The 25,681-nt window shown below is 34.0% G+C and overlaps 1 protein-coding gene across 1 annotated transcript in view; it reads left to right on the forward strand.

Moving 5' to 3' along the window:
• The window catches only part of BRIP1 (BRCA1 interacting helicase 1), a 179,914-nt gene that overhangs the window by 124,927 nt on the left and 29,306 nt on the right, over positions 1 to 25,681 (forward strand). Inside the window, exons 15-16 of the mRNA XM_040640924.1 lie at positions 5,841 to 6,000; positions 6,964 to 7,085. Coding sequence (XP_040496858.1) covers positions 5,841 to 6,000; positions 6,964 to 7,085 — 282 coding nt within the window. The remainder of the gene's footprint in view (positions 1 to 5,840; positions 6,001 to 6,963; positions 7,086 to 25,681) is intronic.

The following is a 25,681-nucleotide window of genomic DNA, read 5'->3' on the forward strand; positions in this document are numbered from 1 at the left end:
GCGCAAGCAGCAGAGGGGCAGGTGGGAAGGGAGAGAGAAAATCTTGAGCTTCATCCCACAACCTTGAGATCATGACCCGAGCTGGAATCAAGAGTCATACACTTAATTGACTGAGCCGCCCCAGGTGCCCCTAGAGCAAGGTGGATGATTCTTATAAACTTCAATTTTCTTTATCCTTACTAATTTTGTCTAACTCATTTATAGATAGCTAACAGAGGTACATTGAAATCCTCTGTAGTATTTAGGGAATTGATCAGTTTATCTTTATATTTCTTGTCAGCTTTTCTTTTATATATTTTGAAACTATGTTTTAAGTGCATTAAGATTCATGACTGTTACATCTTTTTAGTGGATGTACTTTTTAAGTATATGGAATATATGTTTCTTATAAAATTTTTTGCTTTGAAGTCTATTTTTTATGACTGTGATATACCTGATTGCTTTTGGTATATGCCTTGCATTTCTTTTTCTATAAATTCATTTTCAAGATTTCTGTGTGGTTTAATTTTAAGTGTCTCTATTGAACAACAACATATAGATGATTATTTTCTTTTTCTCTTCCCACCTCTTCCGTCCCTCCCTACCACTCTTCCTTTTTTTCCAAATAATCTGAGTGTCTCAGTTTTAATAAAGCAGTTAAATTTATTTGTGTTTGCTTTAGTTCTGAGCATATTTGGACTTATTTTCTACCACCTTATTTTGTGCTTTCTTTTACCTCTTTTCCCCTTATGTTTGTCATATTCAATTGATATGGGTTTTTGTCTTTTTTTCCTGTAGTGGTTTGGAAGTTCTATATCCCATCTATCATTTTCTCAATATAACATCTTTATTGTGATATAATTTGCATACAGCTCAGTCATTTAAAGTGTAAATTCATTGGCTTTTATTTGATTCACAAAGTTCTGCAACTATATTTGAACATTTTCATCACTCCATACCCACTAGTAATCACTCCTCATCTTCCCCCTAACTTTCTCCCCTCCCCACCCCTAGACAACTTCTAATTTACTTTATGTCTCTATGTATTACCCTAATCTGGAACTTACATATAAATGGAATTATACAATATGTGGTCTTTTGTGTCTGACTTCTTTTACTTGGTATAGTTGACTCTTGAAAAATGCACTAATCCCTATGTAGTCAAAAATATGTGTGTAACTTTTGGCTCCCCCAAAACTTAACTACTAATAGCCTATTGTTGACCAGAAGCCTTATTGATAACATAAACAAACAGTTGATTAACACATATTTTATATGTTATATGTATTGTATGCTGCATTCTTAGCAATAAGCTAGAGAAAATCATAAGGAGGAGAAAATACACACATGGCACTGTACTGTATTGAAAACAATCTATTTATAAGTAGAGCCACACAATTAAAACCTGTGTTGCTCAAGGGTCAGCTGTATATTGTTTTCAAGGTTCATCCATGTAATAACATGTATCAGCACTTGATTTTTATGACCAAATAATATTCCACTGCATGAATATACCAAGTTTTATTTATCCATCAATCAATCGAAAGATACTTGGGTTGTTTCTACTTAGGGATATTATGAATAATGCTGCTATGAACATTTATGTACAAGTTTTTGTATAGACATGTTTTCATTTCTCTTGGGTATTATGAGTGTAATTCCTGGGTCATATGGTAGCTCTATGTTTAACCTTTTGAAGAACTGCCTGACTTCTTTCCAAAGCACCTGCACCATTTTATATTTTCACTGCAGTGTATGAGAATTCCAATTCTCCATATTCTTACCAACACTTATTAAAAATAGATACAACTGAAGAGCAAATTTTTTTTCCTTTTTTCTAATTTCTAAGAGCTTTCCTAGTTATGATTAATTATTTGTCTCTTATCTGCCTCAGCTTTGCTTGAGTTGCCTAAAATATTTCTCTGAACTTGGCTTTAAATGGTATGGCAGGGGCACCTGCGTGGCTCAGTTGGTTAAGCAACCGACTCTTGATTTCAGCTCAAGTCTTGCTCTCAGGTCATGAGTTCATGCCCCGTGTTGGGCTCCACACTAGCATGGAGTGAGTGAGTGAGTGAGTAAATACATACATACATAAATACATACATACTAGGCGTGGAGCCTACTTAAGAATGAATGAATGAATGAATGAATGAATGAATATGGTATGGCAATTTGGAAAGGTTGACATGTCAAAGTGCATAAAATTTTTCTGAAAAAAATAGTTTAATAACTTCTTAGCTATGATTAGATAATTAAAATAATTCTTTTCAATTAAAGCAAATTTTAATGGTTTCTATTTAGGGAAAATATTTTGTCCCATTATAAAATTTGCATTAACAATAAAGTTTTTCAGCTCTAATGCAAACCTAGAAAAAAATAGTCTGTCTTTTAGTGTCCCACCTTTCTCCTTTTTGTTCGCTCCTGTTCTCTGAATTATAATCTTATATGTAAATATTATATACTAGCAATTCAGTTTTTTATTTTTATTTTTATTAAGATTTTATTGATTTATTTGTCAGGGAGAGAGCACAAGCAGAGGAAACAGCAGGCAGAGGGAGAAGCAGGCTCCCCACTGAGCAAGGAGCCCGGTGGGGGACTCGATCCTAAGACCCCAGGATGATGACCTCAGCCAAAGGCAGACGCTTAACTGACTGATCCACCCAAGCATTCCAACAATTCAGTTTTAAAAATTTAATAGAATTAAAGAGCTTTAGAGCTAAAAATTCCTTCAGATATATCAAACTTTAACGGCCTTATTTTGCAGATAATTTTTTTTAAAGATTTATTAATATATGACCGTTTGTTTTGTATTTGCCATAAAAGTGATAGATATAATACATATTCTACTTTTTAATTGTAATATTCATGATGTATTTACAAATCTGTGGCTATTTTCATTATCCGTAAGTTTTTGAAGTTCTTAAAATCTAAAAAGTCAGTATATAGACTGTTTTTCTTCATTCATTATAACAAATTTTGAAATTTTGCATATATTAGACCTGCTCTGAAATTTTTTAAACTTTTGTTAGATGTTTTTTAAAATCATATACAACTCTTTGATATTCTGAATTCTCTTCTATATAATGGGAATTTCTTTGGGGGTAAATGTATATTGAACCAATTTCTTTGTTATTTCTCAAACTTGCCTTCTATGGAATATATTTTGGAGTGACCAACTTTATGATCTTCCTCAAGCAAAGAGAGATGTCCGTCCAGATTTTAAATGTTAAAAACATATTGTACTGGCAGTTATTATCTCAAGATAAGGAATCAAAGATGAAATGCTATCTATGTTTTCATATGACATAAAACAGTATATCATTGGATTAAATTGCATTAAGTATCAACAATTATGCAAATTCATGACACATTTTACCTGGTTTTACATCCTTAGGATATTTATATCTTCTTCTAAACTGCTTATTCAGTAGAGAAATTTAAAGAGATTAATATACTGAACATTATCAACTTTATAATAGTCTTATCTTTTCAATTGAAGACTCAGTTTGACTCTCCCATATACATTGTAACTCTGAATAATGTTACAAGGTTTTCATACTTCCTAGCACTGATGAGAGACTGATTCAAAAATAGTGCATATTTTTTTAAAAAAAAGTGCATATTCAAAGAGCAAATTTTAATAGCCAACCCTTGAGGCACTCAAAGTGAAAAAGACTTTTAGATTAATGATTGCCTTTTTTTTTTAAACCTAATAACATGACATTACAGAGAATTTTTCTTTTTATTAATCAGGGTACCTTGATCATTGTATAATATACAATGAGGTATTTTACCAATTAGTGATTTTCTTAATCTGTTCCAGCTACTATAATAAAATACCACAGACTTTGTAGTTTATAAACAACAAAAATTTATTTCTCACAGTGCTGGAGGCTGGAAGTCCCAAGATCAGGTTGGATGACAGCCCTCTTCCTGGTCGGTGGGCAGGGTCTTCTGGCTGTGTCTCATATAGTGGAAGGAGCAAGGTGGCTTTGTGGGATCCCTTTAATAAGACCACTCATCTCATTCATGAAAGCTCCGTGCTCATGACCTAATCACCTCCCAAAGGGCCCATTTCATAATACCGTCATCTTTGGCTATTAGGAGTTCAACATATGAGTTTTGAGGGGACACAAACATTTACACCATAGCAGTGATAAAAAATTTTATCTTATGATCTTATTAAGTTTATTTCTGAAAATAGATAAGGGTGATGGAGCGCCTGGGTGGCTCAGTCGGTTAAATGTGGGACCCTTGATTCTGCTCAGGTCACCATCTCAGGGTCCTGGGGTCAGCTCCTGTCGGGCTCTGAGCTCAGCAGGGAGTCTGCTTCTCTCCCTCTCCTTCTTTCTCTGCCCCTCCCTTGCACATGTGTATGTGTTCTCTCTCAAATAAATAAATAAATTTTATTTAAAAAATCAAATATATAAGGGTGAAATTCTGAGGAAATAAACCACCTTGTAAAAATTAGTTCTTGTTCTGTAGAGAATTTGGGGTAACGTCATGTTGCTTGCCTGCATTATAATAACTGGTCCACATTACATAGAACTCTGAATAGAACAAGTGGGTAAAACAGGTCAATTTAAATCATAATAATCTCTAGTACTGGCTTTTGTCTTTTTATTTCAGCTCTCATGTTTATTGTTAACTTCCACTTTCTTTGCATTTACTATCTGATATTCTAGCTTCTTAAAAAGAATGCTTCATTCAGTTTCATGTTTTTAAAATAAATACATCTTAAACTATAAGTATATATCTAACTATTGCCTTTACTGAAGCCCATATTTTGGATTGTGGGTGCTTTTCTTACCATTCGTATCTAAAAATTTCATGAATTCTGTGTTTTTTTCTCTTTTAATTGTACGTTGTTTTTTCTAGTTTTATTGAGTTATAATTGACATATAACCCATATGTTCTTTAAGAATATAATCTTCAGTGTCGAGTTTGTTTGCTGGTTTTTTTAATCCCACTAACTTTGTGTTGTTTTTTAATCTAAAGTTACGTTGCTGTTAGAATATGTGGTTAATCTGATATTCTTTGAAATTTGTTGAAAGTCCTTTTATAATCTAGCACATGGTTATTTTTGTAAATGTTCTCTTGTTCCTGTATACTTGTTATACTTGTATACTTGGGTAACAAGTAGAAATACTTGTTAGCTACCTGAGTCTCTGTTTATATATTTATTTGATTCAGTTTATCAGTGATGATCAAATTTTTAAATGGCTTTGCTGCCTATGGACTAGGTAAAATGATCTTAAAGAATCTTCAATAAAGAATCTTTAGTTGGGGTTCCTGGCTGGCTCAGTCTGTTAAGTGGTCGACTCTTGATTTCAGTTTAGGTCTTGATCTTAGGCTTATGAGTTCAAGCCCTGCACTGGGCTCCACACTGGGCATGGAGCCTACTTAAAAAAAAAAAAAAAAAAAAAAGTAAAGAATCTTCAGGTGAGAATATTAAGGAAATTTCACTTTAGGTTTAAAGAGATAACTTAAAATTTATCAACTTTGACAAAAGTCATTTTTTTCTGCTTTTGAAACCCCAAGAGAGCAATCATAGACGTAGTAGCAACAGCAGTAATGTTAGTAGTAATAGAAATGGTAACAGCAGCAGTAGCAGTTAACTTTTATGGAGCTCTTACTATCTGCCAGGCATCATTCAGAGCTATCTAAATTGGTTAATGAATTTAATCCAATAATGACTATGACATATTCTTGTTTTTCTCATTTTATAGATGAAAAAAGTAAAATGCAGAAAGGTTAATTTGTTTGCCATAGTCACATTGTTGTCACATTCTCTTTCAACAAACCAAGGTAAGTTTGTTCATTTGGACACATAAGTTCATTTTTTTCTTTCTCCTTTTCAGTTATTAGAAAAGTTAAAAGAACGTTGGCTCGACACTGGTTTATGGCATAATCTAGAGTTGGTGAAGACAGTCATTGTAGAACCTCAGGGAGGAGAAAAAACTGATTTTGATGAATTACTGCAGGTGTACTATGATGCAATCAAGTACAAAGGAGAGAAAGGTAAATGGAAATTATTTGATAGTCAATGAAAAAATATTTTTTATCATAAAGTAAGAAGTTGGTGCTGTCAGAATTTTGTTTGTTTTCTTTTTAAATGAATTGCACTTAAGAGAAAAATTATACTTTATAATCTGGGTGAAAAGAAAATAAGTTGAAGAAATTCTTTTATTTGAAGTTGTTCTCCTATGAATATTTTCATTTGGAGATGCCAGTTCAACTTGAAGAAACAGCATACATTCAGGTAAGGAAGACATTTAATATAGTCTTCCTTACGCTACCTAAAAGGTTTTGTGAAAGGATGGATGGAGTATGCATAAATGTCTTCCTTACTAGCCAGATGAACCCTACATTTTGATGCAAATAATGTACTTTATGCTTACATTCTATTACAAAAGGTAAATTTGAGTTTTCAAAACACAGCTGAAGTCTCAATTTCAAATTTAGAGAATGTCCATAAAAAGTTTGACAGGAAGAGCTAATAGTAATAACTTATGAGCAGTGTATCATCTTAAAGATGCTATAACTTAACTGTCAATATTGTCAGTATGATAAGATTATACAAAGTGTTTTGTATGTTTTAAGTGTTTTCCAATATAATATTGATTCAATATGATATATAGTACAAACTAGAATTGTTTAAATCATTCTGAGAACTTTATACTCCGGTGGTAAAAGTAGTGATTGCAGTTTCACAATTGCTTAGTTCATCTGCAAGTTAATAATACTCTGATGTGGCTTTTCTGTGTGAGTTATCTGGGAGATACACAGTTTATAAATTGGCTTGGTACCACAGAAATGTAATGTTGTGTCCATTTTAAAACTTTATCTCATCATAATTTTTTATTTTGATTCTTTTAAATTTGCTATGCTTACTTAATAAGATCTTTTCAAAATGACAAGGATAAGCAGTTTCAGGGAATTTTCGGTGTGTTTTTTAAAAATCTTTATTTTTTGTTGCTTAAGATGGAGCCCTCTTGGTAGCAGTTTGTCGTGGTAAAGTGAGTGAGGGTCTGGATTTCTCAGATGACAATGCCCGTGCTGTCATAACAATAGGGATTCCTTTTCCAAATGTGAAAGATCTACAGGTAGGCCATCAAACCCTTAAGTTTTGTTTATCACAGAAGTTGTTGATTTTAAGTTTTTATTTAAATTCCAGTTAGTTAACATACAGTGTAATAATAGTTTCAGGTGCCGAAGTTCTTGATCATTATGTAAAGTTAATTATATGTTTTTTTTGTATCCTCAGATATTTTAATGCTTTGGTGACTCAGAATGAGTGAGAAAGCTTTGGTAGACATGGATTTATTTTATATTTTTAACTTATATTGTTTTTTGCTCATTAAGAGTGATTTTTAAAGTGATCCAAGACCAGGAGTATCAGTATCACCTGGGAACATGATAGAAATACACATTTTCCAGGCTCCATCCAGACCAACTGAATCAGAAACTGTGGAGGTGGAGTCCAGCAATTTGTGTTTTATCAAGCTCTTAGCCATAGACCTGCAAGGGTTCCCCAGAGAATTCTAGAATTTTAGGGCTCTTTCTCTATTTCCCTTCTCTCAATACCATACCTTGCCCTGCTGATTTCAGTGATTTTAGCTGCTCCAAAATCTGATCTCTTGCACCTCAGCTCAGCAGGACCACCATACTCTGCTTGTACTTCAGTGTTCTAGATACAATTGTCAGGAAATTATACGTAGGAGAAGAGCTGAGAATCGTGGAGTTCATCCAATGGATTTCCCTTATCTCCGAGGTTATGGTCTTATGCTGCCTGATATCTACTCCCTGAAAGTAGTTGCTTTATCTATTTAGTCCAGTTTTACAGTTACTTACACTGGGAGGGATATTCCCAAACCAGTTATTCTATCTTAGCCAGAAACAGGAATTTTGCTTCATTATCACTGATTATTTACTCAACATTATATTTGAAAAATTATCTGTAGCAATAATTTGAAGCCTAAGGTGATGCTATTTTCCATCAGGAAGGATTTTCTTTTACTTTCTATTGGAATTTGAAGTGCCAGCAATCTGAGACCAAGACTTTAGGTTTTTTGGCCGTTTAGCTGACTAGAATGAGTATTAATTTATATCCCCCCTCCTAGGTTACAACCTGTTAGGGTCTCATACCAAAGCAAGAATTCTTTCCCTAGGCAGTTACCTTATTTTTGTTAATACTTTAGTAGACACTGTGAATTATATAATATTAACAGTAATAAATAGTATTTTCTGGTTAGCTCCTACTCTTCCCTAAGCTGTAGATCTCTTCAAAATTTCTGAAAGTTCTCAGGAGGTATCCAGTCTTCTTAGCCTGCTCTAATTTTGATGGCTTCCACTACCTTTCTTCAGCCACTAGGGCTTCCATTGAGAGTGCTGATGACCATGCCCAGAGCTCTTATTCTTAAATGGTTAATACTGCCTCTCACTACAGCTACTGATGAAATAGTTGACATCTACTCAAGAAAGCTGTTAATGTTCACTATCAGCAGTTTTTGTTGCCACATTCCACCGACACTGAGGACTGCTGATGGTACTACTATTGGCAGTGTTACTGTCTCTCTTTGATGTCTTACCATTTTACTTTGGCCCTATATCATTGCATTAATGCTCCTTTATTAGAGTGGAGAGAATCCCTTTCCCGACACATTCTCTCAATGTATTAAATATGTATATTTTTCCCTAAAACTAGCTCTTTCAATTTTTGCTTATATCTTCTCTTTTTCTTGGACCCATATATAAGTCCTTGAGGACCACAGAAGAAGATAACTTTTTGGCTAATACTATGTTGTACTAAATATTATACTCACAAAATAACAAGGCCTGGAAAGATTCATTCACATAAAACTCATAATAGTGATTACGCCTGAGAAGAGAAGGGAATGATATTGGGGGTGGTTATCAAATGGGACTTTAACTTTTTCTATAATATTTGTTTGTTTTAGTAGAAAACAAATTTTAAGAAAATGTGGTAAGAATAATGATATTTATTATGTCATTCTTCAAAAAAAATTTGAATTTAAATAAAATGTTACTTGTGAAGAAAAAATTACATTTATCTTTTACTTTGTCTACCCTCACTCCCAGCAGGTGTGATAATGGGCATTGTTATTGCACTAGTGTTGAGTTCTTAATGCTGTCTTTCCTCAGAATTCGTTCTTCCCGGGCACCTTCTCATTCTGTCATACAAAAAAGGCAGCTGATGAGCTGCTCAGACATTCCTCAGTAATGGTCTTGCTTGTCACAGTTCTGCTTATCCGAATCGCAAGGGCTATAGTTATATAAAACAGCAAAACAACAGAAGCTTCAATGAGATCTGAGTGCAGAGGAGGAGGGTGGTTCTAAAGAAGTTTCCCTAGTGGCTTGTGAAAGGGGCAAGTGGAGTAGACCCAAGAGTAGTCCAAACAGCAGGGACAAGGGACAGATAGAGAGGAAAATTCTTTACTGGCAATATCAGATGTACGGGAAGTGTATTTCTTGTTGCCTTATGTCTAGATCAGCTCTTCCTGTGTAACAAACAATTGTGAAACACAGTGAATTAAAACAACTATCATTTATTATGACTCACACATCAAATGGTGGGGAGTAGTAGCTGGGTGGTAGATGATCTGAGCTGGGCTTGGCTGAGCAGCGCCCCGATTTCTGCTGGGCTCAGTCACCCTGCTGTGGTTTCACCAATGCAGTTTTGGCCCAGTTGGGTCAGCTCTGTTCTACATGGATATTATCCTTTGTATACCAGCAGACTGGCCAGAACATGTTACCATGTTTTATACTTTGGCAGAGATATGAGGGCAGGCTTGATTGAGCAAGCACTTTTCAAATACCTACTTATGTCACATCTACTAACCTATTGCCCAAAGCATGTCACGGGCCTAAGCCCAAAGTCAGGAGTAATGAAAGAGGTGTGGGTATTTTCTACCACATGTGGCAAAGGGCTCTTAGAGTCAAGACTCCAAAAAGGAGTTTTGGCTTTTTTTCATAACTAAAGGATATTTGTAAGGCATCCATTCAAAAGACTGATGTTTATGAGCTTTTAAGAGTATCGGTATGTAATTTTTATAATAATTAGCAAGGCCTTTTATCATTTGGAAAAGACCAGAATATATAGCCATCAATACATGAAATATCTGAATACCTGAAGTAAATCAGAGCACTATTATGGCTGATTCCTTAAAATTCATAAATGAGCCAATAAGTTATTGAAAGTATTTATTTGGGATAAAAAAGATATAAAAAATAGAAATCAAATTTATAAATATATCAATTTTTATATTAATTTAATTTATAAATATAAATTAAAATATAAAAGAAATACAAAAGTTTGATAATGAAGTCCACTTTATTTTTTTGTTTTTGCCTGTGCTTTTGGTGTCATATTTAGGAAACTATTGCCAAATCCAGGCCATGCAGATTTGCCCATTTTCTTCAAAGAGTTTCATAGTTTGAGCTCTTAAATTTAGATATTTGGTTCCATTCTGAGTAAATTTTTGTATATGATATAAAATAAGGATCCAACTTCCTTATACCTGAAATGAGTTTCTTGTTCACACCGTGTAGTTAGATCATGTTCTTTTAATTCATTCAGCCAAATTCTGCCTTTTATTTGGAGAGTTTATATTAATTTACAAACTAGTTACTGATAAGGAGGGACTTAGTTCTATGATTTAGCTATCCGTTTTCTGTGCTTTTTGTTCCTCAGTTGCTTCATTATTACCCTTTTTTGTATTTAGTTGTTTTTTCGTTGAGTACAATTTTGATCCCCTTCTTTTCTTTTGCGTACATTTTTTAGTTATTTTCTTAATGTTACCCTGGGGATTACAAGTAACATCCTTAATTTCTGTCCTTCCTTTTTTATATTGTTACTGTCTGGATTGCATTTTTATACATTGTATGCCCGTTAACATAATTTATAATTATTGTTTTATACATTTGCCTTTTAAATCGTGTAGAAAAAAAAAGAATTAAAAACAAAGTATAATAATACTGGCTTGTATATTTACCTACATAGTCCCCTTTACCAGTGTCCTTTATTACTTCCTAAAGCATATACTATACTGCCTTCATTATATTTTAGTGCTTATAAATATATTTTATAATGCATTAGATGGTATATGTCAAGGATTAGGATAATTTCTTTGTGTCTCTATAATTAAAATAGTGCCTTGGAATGTAGTAAGTGTTCAATGAATGTTGATTTTTTTAAAAAATAAAAATAAATGTTGATTTAATTAATGACTAAATATAAACTTATTACTTAATAGTGCCATATTCTTGTTTTCTGTAAAATGAGATGAAGAACTAAATGATTTCCATAAATGACTCTTCAAAAACTAAAACAGTGCTTCAGATTACTGGACTGTAAATTAGGACTTGATAGTTTTTTTTATGTTAATACTCAGTCTATCATACAGAAATAAGTAGTAGTTATTTATATTGAAAACGTTAAATATTCTAGCTTTTGGAAATGAAACAATCTATTTCTTTAATGTTTTCTCTATTGTTTCATTTGAATTCATATTTTAAGGTTAAGATCACTGTCAGAGTTAGAAAAGTGATTTGAGTGGGGCAAAAGAGCAGTGACATTAATTTTATGATACTAGAAGTTTTTTTCTTAAATTTGAGACCCAGATTATGGAAGTAAAAATTAAAATACAGTTTAAAATACTAACTTAAGACTCTTGTAGTCTCAATTGCAGAGTTTGGCTTTTAGAGAAGCAGGAAAATGTATGTTAGAGCCAAAAATATGACTTCTTTGGCTGTGACCAGGATTTCCTCTTCCCACCTTGGGGACTAGAAAGTAGAGGTAGGAAAATTTCATTTTGGAGCCAAGTGTGACTTGTTTAGTTCAAGTCATAATTTATTGCATATACCTCAGGGACCTGAAAATAAAGAAACCCACTATGAAATGTTGATAATGGGCCACTCTGAAGGGCAAGCATTAAGCTAACTTTCCCGGTGAGGATTTTTTTCACTTCCACCTTTCCCAGATGCTTCTGATCATTCTATAAGGACATACTTAATCGTGTAATAGTTAAAAAGAAAACTTTCTGTGCACTAAACCATAGTATTTGAGGGGGAGGAAAGTGAACCAAGGCTTTTATATGATTAGATGTTGGTGAAAAAGTATAACTAAAAGAAAAGTTGTTTTCTTTTAATGCAGTTAAGTCACAGTATAACAAGTCTGCCATTTAATGGATATCTAAAGCAAGTCCTTTGGCCAATTAGTATGGTCTAAAAACTACAAAAGCCTTCAACTTATAATTCAGGCATCTACTTCTCAAATTGGTGGCATGGTCATAATTTGTGAGACATTATAAGGTACAATATATAGATTTTAAAATCGCATTTTATTTGTATTCCCTAGCATAGTTTGGTAGCATATAGAAATATTTTCTTTTCATGGGTATTGTGCCTTTACTCCCCTGTTAAAAATTCATAAAAATGGCAAATGGCTAAAAATTTTTGTACTTTTAAGATGTTCAGGATATGTTAGATTTTTTTTTTAAGATTTTTATTTATTTATTTGACAGAGATAAGACAGCCAGTGAGAGAGGGAACACAAGCAGGGGGAGTGGGAGAGGAAGAAGCAGGCTCATTGCGGAGGAGCCTGATGTGGGGCTCGATCCCATAACGCCGGGATCACGCCCTGAGCTGAAGGCAGACGCCTAACCGCCGTGCCACACAGGCGCCCCAGGATATGTTAGATTTTTATAATTGGTTTCATAAAATTTGATGGTAATATTCAATAACAAGTGCTCTTACAGTGATTAAAGTAACTTAAGATAATGAATTTTATATTTGTGTATTGTTTTTCTTTATTAATGTATGTTGAGTTACTAAAATAGAATTTATTTGGAAACTTTAAAATTCAGAGGGTGATCTGATTAGTTATCTTAGTATTGACATACAATAACTATTATTTTTTTTGTTTAGGAAACTTCTCTTAGCTTTGAAGGTACTGAACTAGCTGAGTATATTTAATCAATTTTGGAAAATTACATTCATGTTGAAAAATACAAGCATGCTAAATTATGTTATTGACTTTATAACAGACATATATAAATTTATAGGCTTCTCATGCATTCTTAATGTTTTATAAATTTCAGTAAGGGCTGTTATCTTGCCTACCCCAGAAGATAACAGCATTAATAAAACCGAGTGCACATTTAGCCACATTTAACCACTGTTTTCAAGTGTCAAAAATTAGTGCCTAATTGTACTAAATATAGAAGGCACAATCTCTACACTACTGAAGTCTATTATTTAGTAAAGGATCTGATTGTGTAACAGAATGTTTTGGTGGGATTGAATCTGGGTATTCAGATGCTTAGAGAAAGTGAAATTGAACAACACTTTAAACCTCTCATCCAGATATCCATTTACTTTGATTGCCTAAAAATAGATGAAGGAGGCAGAGAGATGAGATTTGAATCTTGTCTACACCAAGATTGAAACATACAAACATTTGATAAAGTGGATTGCCCTCATCAAAGGCCAGATTACAAGACCGTTCAGATCATTAAGACTATTCAGGTTAATGAAACAACCATTTTTTGAATACCTGCCTTGAGTACCAAGTACTTTAGTAGACTGGCGACACAGTGATCCACTACACAGATTATAGTGCCTTGTCTCATGGAACTTACAGTCTAGCAAAGGAAGAGTGACATTAAAGTAATAAACAGTTGATTATAGTTGTAATAAAGGCTGTAAGAAAAAGTCACAAGAACTATGGGAATGTATAACAGGATCCTGACCTAGTCTTTGGGGGTAAAGAAAGACTTCCTGAGGAAGTGCTATTTAAGCTGACACGGGAAAGAAGGCTAGGAGTTACATAGGTGAGCAGAATGGATAAGAATGTTCTCAGCAGAGACACTAGACTATGCTAAGGCCCTAAAGGTGTGAAAGAAGATAAGCAGTTTCCAGGAATTGAAAGAAGCTGAGGTAGAGAGTGAGTTGGGGAGAATGGCATGTGAATAGAGGCTGGGAGAGGTATCAAGGAGCCAAATCATTTAGGACCCTGTATGCCATTTTAAGTATTTGAGACTATTCTAAGCCAAGGGAAATTCTAAGCTATCCTGTGGGAAACCAGATCCGGGAATAGAGCCTGAGGTCAGAGTGTGGTGGAGTTCTAGTTATAGTATAGCATCTGATACAGAAACCCACCTGGATCTAGCCCCAATAATAACATGTGGTTACCCAGGGGAAACGGCTGTGTATATAAACTTAAAGGGCTGTAATACTAAACTCCCAACATTTAGGAGTCCAGCAACTTGCTGTCGGAATTTTTGGAAACACTTAGGCCAATGCACAGATATGGAAGAAAAACCATGTCACCTCTGAAAGTCTAGAATGAGTTTATCCTCAGTTACTTAAACATTTTTTTCCTCCTCAGCACACTATTTTTTTCCAGTTTTTTTTTTCCTAAAGATAGTTTGGCCAAAAGTATTATTAAAGTAGGTTGTAAGTATATCTTGAAATAACAAAATTAAAATCTAGTTTAAATCTAATTATGCCGTCTAGGTTGACAATTTGTAATTTGCCTTGGACAGTGAAAACTGAGATAACCAAACCCTTCTTCCCATCCTCTGAGAAACAAGCATAAAAACACAAAAATAAATGGTTGAGGTATTTTTAATTTCTAAATTTAAAAAAATTCCCATATTTCTTAACGGAATATTTTGGGATCCGAGGAGGAAGCATTTAAAATCATGAAATTTTAAGCAGTTTCATTAGCCCTTTTCCTTCTTTTTCTCCCAGTAATCATGTCATTCTCTTTCCTAGGAAAAAAAACCATGCCTGGATATGGCTATAAACTAAACCTTTGGATATTTAATAAAACAAAAACTTTTGGTTTATGAAAAATTTTTTAATTATTTTCTTGTGTTCATCTTGCTTTTGGCAAGAACAAGAACTTTGTTGACCTTTGTATTTTACTTTTGTTCTCATAGTAGTTTCAAGGCTTTAAAAGTGAAATTATCACCCTGGGGACTCATGAGGTTGATTGACAGATTACTTCTGTTGGCCCAGAGCATAATCAGCAACACTACCTCAAGGGAAGTAGTGGAATTGATTTTTAACTTCTCTGAAAATAACTTTATGTTAGAGTAGAATTTTTTTATAGTGAATTTTAGCCTATTTATATTTACTTAGTCAAATCCCCTTAAAGCCTACAGGGTACAGATATGTAGGTGGGCCTCAGATGAGTATGTTACTTGATATTTTCTCCAACTATAAAGCCTTACGGTCTCAGATAACATAAACTGTAGTGGACAGCACTATTTATTTAGTGTGTTTACACATCAATCTTTCCTATTTTTCACCGAGACTAAAGGTTTGATAATTTGGAAATAAGTTCAGTCTTTTTTTTCTAACAGTGGAACAAAATAATGTGCCAGGGAATATAATAAGCTATACAACGTCTCATAGTGTATTTTCCTATTGCATCAAAACTACCAGATTTGTTGATTAAAATTTGTTAAAGCAGGTTTTCTCACGCTTGGCCCTAATGACATTTTGGGCAGTTTAACTCTTTGTTGTGAGCAATGTCCTATGAATTGTAGGATGTTTGGGAACATCTCTGGCCTTTACTTAATAGATGCCAGTAGCAAACCCTTCTCTCCCCACCAGTTGTGACAACCAGAAATGTCTCCAAATGTTGCCAAAATCTTTTGGTAGGCAAAATCAATCTCAGTTGAACATCACTGCTTTATATAGTAAGACATATAAGTAAGTGTATGTCATGAATTAAAAGGAACAATCTGCATTTCTTTTTTAGTTATTTTTTTATCAATTTGAAAAAAGTCCAATAAAGCTTTTCTTAAGGCCTAATTTATACAAAATACAGTACATAGTTTCTTATATTAACAGTTTCTTCGATTCTGCCCCCCTCCCAGGCCCTGCTTCTGAGAGACTGTGACTTTCACTTTTCTTAGCTATTTTATCTGGTACTTACTGCCATATTTATCTTTACAATTTTAAACCTGTTTACTTCCTATATGAGATAAAGATTTTAGCTTACTATACCGTTCCCTTCTTTTTCCTCCTAATGTAGTTATATCACATTTAAAAAATTAAATCCATAATCAATATTCAAATCATGATCGGGGTGCCTGGGTGGCTCAGTCAATTAAGTGCTTGCCTTTGGCTCAGGTCATGATCCCAGAGTCCTGGGATTGAGTTCCCCTGCTCAGTGGGGAGCCTGCTTCTCAGAACTCTCCTCCCAGCTTGTGCTCTCTGTTGCTATCTCTGTCTCTCTTACTCGCAAATACATAAATAAAATCTTAAAAAATCATATTCAAATCATGACTATCAAATATTGGTCACTGTGGTCAAATGATTTCCTTCCTTTCTTGAACTTTTTATCTTCCCATTAATAATGGGCAGACCCTTTTCTCCTTTTTAAAAGATCTTTTTTTTTTTTTTAAAGCTTTTATTTATTTATAGAGAGAGAGAGAGCGTGCATAAGGAGGGGGAGGGGCAGAAGGAGAGAGAAAAGCAGACTCCCTGCTGAGCTGGGAGCCCTATGTGGGGCTCTATTCCAGGACCCCGGAACCACAACCTGAGCCGAAGGCAGTTGCTTAACTGACTGAGCCCCCCAGGGGCCCCTCCTTTTTAAAAGATCTTTAAATTAATCTTCTGTCACCCTTCAATGAATCTGTACAGGACCTCTCAATACAATTATCCTATCACACCACCTAGATAATAGGTCAGTCCTTTTTTTACCCCTGAAGAGATCACTTCTTGAGCCTCCTGATCTTGTACTTCAATCAGGACCAAGTTGTTCTTTAGCCCACTTAACTGCCCAAATCCTGAGATTTCCCTTTGCTGTCATCCTAGGACTTTGAGTTCCCTGTCTTCTTTGTTGGATCCCAGGTTTCCTGGGTCTCAAATCTTCCTCCTGTTTCTTGTTTACTGTTTCATCTTCATAGTACACATCCTTCAGCAGTTTACCTATACATTCATTTCCTGAGCTTTTTTGGACTCCTGCTGGCCTAACTGGCTTATTTCCTATCAGCAGCTCTTTGGGTACTTTGGTTTGAACTTTCACCTCTCTATTTACTCATGTACCATTTGTCCATCTGCTTTTCACATTCATGTATTGGGTTTTGAGGTTGCAGATGTCTCTTAGTTTAATTGGAGATGAAGACTGTGTTTTTCTTATTTGTCTTTTAAGTTTGGGGCAGTTTTTGAGAGGCAAGGAAAGAGGAAATGTCTTTCTTTTTTCCTTTCTGAAACTAGAAGTCTTCATTACTTTCTAAGATAAAGTATGAGATTTTAAAATGCTATGATCCCGTATGCCTTATTCCCACACTAACACATTCACATTCGAGAAGCTCTAAATCAAATATTCCTAACAATAATATTGTAAAGATAGAAAGTAATAATTTTTTTTAAATCAAGCATATACTTAATGTTTGAAAGATAAATTTGGGCATAATAAAAATCTAGATGGAGAAAGTATCAGAATTCATTTGTTGGGCTGTGGAGGTAATATACAGTTTTAAGGTTTTAAGTATATTTCAGTATTTTTCAGTACTTATGTAATCTTTTTGTTACGTGCACACTTTCTCTTGACCATGTTTGTTTTTAAATGTCACAGTGTTTAATCATGTGAAATTTGAGTCTGAGCCTCCTGCTACTGTGATTACCTTCTACTTTCTATGCCTGCCGTTGTCACCAAACTTTATGCAACACTCCCACCCCCACCCCAGGGCCAAAGTGCTCAGTGTTGCATTTTCTAACATCCACAAGCCTCTTGCATGAGAGATCTTGCTTTCTTCCGGAGTTACATAGGAGTAGGTACAGGTCTCTGTCATTTGCTGAATGCAGCACTACTCATTCCCCTTAAAAAAGGTCTCTTGTTATTAGCTCATTTCTTTAAGAGCCTGAGGTTCCATTTATAGCCCCACATTGCTTTTGTATGTATGATAATATTTCATTTTGTTGACTGTTATTGCTAGAAGTGTTTATTCATAGTTATTCGGCTCTCATGTGTGACTCTAACAAGGGAAGCTCTAGATCATAAGATATGCAAATGAGATAATATTTAGACTAATAAAGGGCCAGTCATGCACTCATTCCACAGATTACACCAATAACATATTTTATATAGTTCAAATACAGCTCTAATAGGTTGCATAGTGATAAAAAATATTATGAAGGGTATTAAAAAGTGCTAATTTGTCAGAAAATTTAAAATCAATTGCAGAAATTATTTATCAAAAATTATGTTTCAAAACTGAATACTGTTCTCTTTGTCCTGCCAATGTATATTTTCATTGATATTTGATGAAAAAGTAGCCACTTCACAAACTGAAGAAACTTACTTTATGTTACCTAAAACAATGTGCCAGTATATTGAGTAGAATCAGTTAAGCACCTTCTTAGGGAGTTGATCCAGCTGCTAAAACCCTGATTTAAGGTGAACAGTGTCAAGAGATGGTCTACATTGGCTAGATGGCCCACATTGTCTCTGTCAATCTTGTGGTTTTCATATACGTGCAACAGTATTCTTCCTCTCCCACTCCCCCTGCCTGTGTTCCCTCTCTTGCTGGTGTCTCTCTCTCTGTCAAATAAATAAATAAAATCTTTAAAAAAAAAAAAAAGAAATATGGAATAAGTAATGACTCCAGCCCACTTACCTCCAGTATATGATGCTTTACTGTTTTGTGCTAATTGTCATTTATTTCTTCAACCAACTCTGTGAGGTAAGGTTGGCAGGAATTATTTTCTTCCACTTACAAAGGAGAAAACTGAGAAAGGAAACTAAATGGAGGGAGTACTGGTGAGTTGCCCAAGGTCACACAACTAGTTAGTGTCAAAGCCTTGGATCCAGGCTGTGTAATTTTACCTCCTTCCCTCAAAACATACTATAGCATATATATATATAACATTTTCTGCAGATGATAATTTAAGCATTTTCAGGTTTACCTAGACAATATTTTATTATGGCTAGCCTAACTAAATTGCCACAAAGCTTATTATTCTTTTAAAAAAATGTTTAACTTTGCCCTTTATAGAGTAAGCATATTCAATTTAAGGTATCTTACATGTCTTAAAATATTAATTGTCTTTTTTTTCTTTTAATAGAAAAATATTAATTTCTGCTTTTTTTCTGGTCTCATTTTCTTATCTTGACAAATTATTTTCTTAAAAAATTCCAAAGACCTAATGCTCCATACTGACGACAGAATGTTTTTGCATTATTACCTAAAGCATTTATTTAGGATTTTTTTTTTTAAGATTTTATTTATTTATTTATTTGACAGAGAGAGAGACAGCCAGGGAGAGAGGGAAAACAAGCAGGGGGAGTGGGAGAGGAAGAAGAAGGCTCCCAGTGGAGCAGGGAGCCCAATGCAGGGCTCGATCCCAGAACCCTGGGATCATGCCCTGAGCTGAAGGCAGACGCCTAATGACTGAGCCACCCAGGCGCCCCTAGGATTATTTTTTTAAGATTTTATTTATTTAAGAGAGAGAGTGTGTGTACTCGGGGGGGGGGGGCAGAGGGAGAAGCAGACCCCCTGCTGAGCAAGGAGCCAACATGGGGCTCCAGCCCAGGATCCTGGGATCATGACCTGAGCCGAAGGCAGACACTTAATCGACTGAGTCACCCAGGCACCCCTAGGATTATTTAAATGTTACTGAGTTACCAATAAACTATTCTGGATAGTAGCTGAATTATTATAACCAATTAAGGTAAAATATGTTGAATATATCAAGAATAAGAGATGTGTCGTTTAAGGAAAGTGTGTTTTTTTTCTTACATTTGAAATTTCTGGGCAATTTTTTTTACTTTTTTTTTTTTTAGCAATGACAATTTATAACAGAGTTAATACAGATTTTCTTTGTGGAAAGTATGTTACCCAAAGCAGCCTTAAAGCATATGTGAGATTAATTATGTTACTGTTACTATGTCTGTTACTATGTCTTGATTCTTATTTCTTGGTAGATTATTGTGGTCAGTTCCTAATGTAACAAGAAAAGTAAGTAACAATTGAAAACCATCTCTAATGCGTGTGTGTGTGTGTGTGTGTGTGTGTGTGTGTGTGTGTGTGTGTTATGTGTTTTGTTTTGTTTTGTTATTATAAACTCTAAAAGGGAGCCTGGCTTCTTCAGTCTTGGCAGAAACCCATTTTTTCCCATTTAAGAAAATATATATACTATATTTGGTTAACTCTGTGTTTAGAAATCTTGAAAATATGCCAGATGAAATAAAACCAGCTATATTCCTTTTATCTGGCTAAATTATTTTACATACAAGATCTTATGCTGAGTTTAGAATTTTAGCCATTGGAATTTATATTGTGATACGCTGATAAAAGTGTTTATACTGTGATGATATAGAGCAGTAAATGTCTCTAATGCACAGTCTCTGTCTTCCAGATTTGGCTTGCTCTAAATGTTTATGATTTAGGTCCTGTACCTTGGCGAAAGATAAAACTATTCTTCTTGAGTGTTTGCTAGACAAATGTGCTTATTTTTCTGAAGCAAAGTTTTAAAATATTTTTAATTAATAAGTTTAGCCGATTATATGTTCTAAGTCTTATTTCGAGGCTTGAACTTCTGATGTAAAGCTTACATATGAGGGGAAAATTATATTCTGCCTGTATTGATCACTTTTAGAAAGGCATTTATTACTAAAATCATAATGCATATTTATATGATTTGGGATAAATTCCCCTCTTTCATATGAGGCAGTAAAGTGAGGAGATGCATTTATAGTTCCAGCTCATATTTATCACACCACTTATTTCTTCAGAAGCTACTTATAAAAAGCTATTCTTGTACAGAGCTACTTACGGCCAACACTGTTGGGTCTAAGTTGAAAAAAATAATCTAATGTTCAAAATTGTGACTTAAATTTCTTATTGACATATACAGTATAATCCTAATCCTCTTGGTTATTTTAATATATACTGCACCCATCAGTAGTTTTACTACCTGTACTATCTCCAGTAAAACTGAGTCATTGAAGGACTTAAGGAACTTACTGTTTGATCTCAAGTACGTTATAATGTAATAGTAAAATCAGAATCCAAAACCGTATAACTTCTGTTTGAAAGCCATAGGGTATTTTTCCATAATTCTGTAAGTACCACTTCAGTCTTGATTTATCTGTCTTTGGTATTCAGGATCTCATCTCTGTTTATGTCAGGTTAGCTTTTGATGCAGAGATATTTTTAGTTGTCTAGAAACTACTGTATTGAGTGTTTTTTCATTTTGTGTGAACTTGAACTCATGGAAAAAAATGTTTTGTGAATCAATGTAGCATCTCAACCAATGGGTTACAAACTTATGCCACTAAAAGAGTTATACAGATTATTTAAATGAGTCGACTAGTTGAGGGTTGGCAAATTGCTCAAATTATTTTAAGCTACAATGAGGGAGCTACATAAAACACAACTTTGGGCCCTTGTTGTGGGCCCAGTTTGCAACCTTTGATAAAATAGTTTGATTTCTCTGTGCTGCTCACATATCCCTCCAAAATTACACATACACTAATTTATTGGGGGTGGGGACCAAGTGGTTTGAACTCCTTCTAGAATATACAATTAAATATAGCTTTCTATTTTGGGAGAGCCTTGTAAAATGTATTTGAAAAGTAATGTTAACTGGTCTACAAGATCATTTTTCCAAACCACACTTGAGCTTAGTTTATGGTGTTTACTTTCTGTCAAAACTCAGAAAAAACATTCACAGTTAACTTCCATAATATAAAATGTCTGTCTCATTAGGCATTAAAGAAGGATTGGTCAACAGGTATAATGTTGTTAGACTGTTTGCTAATGTGAATGTGGACATGACCTCCCAAATAGATCAAAGACTAATCTCTTTGACAGTTACAAGATGGCAGAACTTGCCTTGGGCCTTTTGCTGCTGCACATTGAAACTATTTGTTTGGAAAGCATGCCTGAGGGATGAGAATGTGTTTATAAGGATGAGCAGGTAAAAGTAAAAGGTTGTCTTTTGACATTTCAACTAATCCCTTCCAGCCTTTGGTTTACTTAACATTTAGGCTATTTGCTGGCAGGAGAAACTGGCTTTTTCACATATGCTTTATGTCATTTTAAATTGGGCATTGATTTTCGTGCCTGATAATCCCTAAGTGCACGATGAAATAGATTCTGATGTCATTAAAATGAGGTATTCTAGCTTCCTACTCTTTTTAAACCCTTAGTTTTGCTTTCCCTAATTGAATGTGTTCCCCCAAGACAATTTTTACTTTTTATTAATTTTTTGAAGTTTGTTTCTTTATATAATAAAAATATTTTAATGTTAACTGGCATATGTGTTTACTTTCAAAGTTTTTTGTTTTTTTCTTTTCATCTAAAATAATTTTCCTAGGTAAAATACTGGCTCTATTTTAAAGGCCATTTGCATTGTAAAAAGTATTTGAAAATGTATAAGAAATTGAATTCATGTTGTCATACATAAAAATTAGTTCATTTTAGTGAAAACTAAAAGATCAAGAGAGATAATTTTGTTTATTTAATCTAATAGTTGCTACATATCTCTATTTCACTTATAACTAATACATCCTAGAACAACTGTTACCATAGGCAGAGTGATCATTATAAAGTATTTGTCTGGAAAGGGTGTAGGAAAATTTGAAAACCCTTAAGCTATTATGTCTCACAAAGGATAAATGCTACGATTTGGTGGGGGTTGGAGAGTATAGAATATAGGATGTAGAAAAACTACTTAGTTACATTTTGAGAGATAGGTAAGAAATGTATATTTTTTCCCAGTTGGATAGCATTTTTAAAGCATATTCTCTTAATGTCTACATATTATAATGTACTCTATCTCTGAATTATTAGAAATTTTTACATGCTATTATCTAATATTTCCTATGATGCCATATTAGTTATTATATATATTTTTAAAACATAGCCTATAACACTTAAAGGAAAGTTTATTTCCTTTGTATTCTAGTTATAAAGTTAATACAGGTATTTGACAGATTATTTTGAGGGGATATAAAATACAATTTATTTCCTACCAATTTGAAAGCTTCTTGTCAGGAGTGTACCCTTCTGATTTTTCATCTAACACCCGTCCTTTTGTTTAAAAAGGTTCATAGTATTATAGACTGTATTGAAGAGACTTTGTTTTCTCTTGAGTAGTTTTAAAACTTCTTAAAACTAATTTGTTAATTTATCTTGAAAGTCCAGAATTTTTCCAAGAAAGTTAACTCTTTATATCTTTGATTAGGCATATACTACAAAAAATATACTACATACTTGCCCAGGAATAGTACATAGGAGATCTTTAAAAGTTGACTAAGTGAAAAGAGCAATTCCTACTCTTTCACATTAGATAACTAGTTTCTAGGTATCGTAGTCAGTTTCTGTGAGCTTCCAATATTAGCAGATTGTTATAGATGATTAAATTGTTGTCGTATTTGAGAACCATTTTAAATTTTATTTTAATTAGATTTTCTTAATCATTCCATTTCTAATTAGGAAAAGTAAGCCACAACAGAATTGACTTACCTAAAATCACTCATAGGAGCTATGTACTGTTTTGACTCTAGAGTTTTCACTCATGACCGCCAGATCAAGAGTCAGATGCTCTACCAACCAAGCCAGCCAAGGTGCCCCAGAAATTATCATGAATTAATAAGCCAAGTTTATCTTCTTCCTTAAACATACTTCTTTTCTTGTCTTCTCTCTGTGGGTTACTAGATTGTTTCTCTCTGTTGGCTGGAAACTTCGTGGAGTCATTTTTGACTTTTCTCTCTTTAGTAAGCCCTACATCTACTTTGTCGCTAAAGTTCTGTCGCTCCACAATGTGTTACAAACCTGGACCTCTTTTCCATTCCCTTTGCCTTTCCACGTAAGGCCCTCATTACTTTTGCACCAAATTCATATCATGTCTTCATTTCTCAATTCTTTTTACTTCTATATACTGTAATCAAAGTGAATACTTTAAAACTTAAATTTACTTGATGGCCATTTGTACTCATATTCTTTTCTGTTCATTATAAGCTCTTGCTAGGCAGAACATATTTTTAACTCATCTTTTTAAGATTTATTTTTTTTATTTGAGAGAGAGAGCATGCAAGCACAAGCAGGGGGAGGGGCAGAGGGAAAGGGAGAGAGAGAATCTCAAGCAGACTCCCCACTGAATGTGGAGCCCAACATGAGCTTCAGTCTCACTACCCTGAGATCATGACCTGAGCCAAAATCAAGAGTCAGACTTAACTGACTGAGCCACCCTGGCGCCCCTAACTCATCTCTGTATTTCTACTGCCTATCATAGATGCTTTGTACTAAGCGAAACTGTAAATATTAGTCTAAATTCAGTGTTTCTTTAGGCTACCAAAGATTGCTTCCTCCCATTATATCAGTTTTTCTTATTTAAGTGTTCTGTTTTTGATGTTGCTATAGCATTCTTTTTTATTTAGGTTTTTTTTTTTTTTTTAGCTTTATTGAGACATAATTGACTCTATAGCATTCTTGAGAACTACCTAAAACATAATCCCTTTGGGGGTGCCTGGGTGGCTCAGTTGTGTGTCCAACTCTTGATTTCCATGCCCAGTGCAGAACCTGCTTAAGACTCTCTCTCTCCCTTTCCCTTTGTCCATCCCCCACCTCTTTCTCTCTCTCTCTCTCTCAAAAAACAAAACAAAACAAAAAACCCAACTCTGTTCATTCAATTAGTGCGTAAAAATATAAAATCATGATGCATAATTTCCTTATACTCAGAACTTGAATATTTTTAGAGGAGAGCTTTTATAGGAAAAAGCTCATTATCTTATATATTTAAATAGGTCAGTCTGAATTGTGTATACCATACACTCTGACCTTGTATAAAAGTAGTCTACTCTCAGAATGATGTAATTTTAACAATTTTTATGGAGACCAGATGAAGGCTGGGTATGTGGTGTGCTTTGGTGTGACACTGCTTTTAATAGGAATGTAGTTTTATGTCCTGTAATTAATTCTGAGTCTCTTTGAAAAGTAATATAATTACACTATCAAGTTCAGTTGACTAGACAGCAGAATTTATTGTGACTTCTTTTCCACAAAGAAGAAGTTTAACATAGTTTCTGTGTTAGTACTGTGTGTTAGTACCTAGATAGAAAAATGAATGTGGATTCAGTCACTCGGAAAGTAAAAGATTCTTGATATCCTATAATAATGGAGCCTTTGAGGCACTAAATATTGTCTCAAATGCATTAGTACTGTTTTAGCTCTGAATTTTAAGTTTGTTTAGATGATCACTGAGTGCTTTCATATGCTTTAATTCTTTCACACGTATGTTTTTGTTGTGCATGAAGTTATTTTGCTCTAGTTGATGTTTTTCATTGCTTCTGTGGATCTGTCTTAAGACTTACCAGTTCTGTCTTCTCCAAAATGCTGTTAAACCCATCCAATGGATTTTTATTTCAGTTACTGTATTTTTCAGGTGTAGAATTTTCATTTGGATCTTTTTTATAGTTTCTGCCTCCCTACTGAGTTTCCCTAAAGTTCATTTGTTAAACTGTTTCTAAGTTATTTAAATGTATCTGTAACAACTACAATAAAGTCTTTGCTAATTCCAACAGCTGGGCCCTTGCTAGATTGGTTTCTATTGACAGTCTTTTTTTTTTTTTTTCCTTTGGTTATGGATCACACTTTTTAGTAATTTTTATTGTAAACTAGACATTGTAGATGGTACATTATAGAGATTCTGGACT

This window comes from Ursus maritimus, unplaced genomic scaffold (genome assembly GCF_017311325.1).
Source record: "Ursus maritimus isolate PB19 unplaced genomic scaffold, ASM1731132v1 scaffold_24, whole genome shotgun sequence".
Lineage (NCBI taxonomy): Eukaryota > Metazoa > Chordata > Mammalia > Carnivora > Ursidae > Ursus > Ursus maritimus.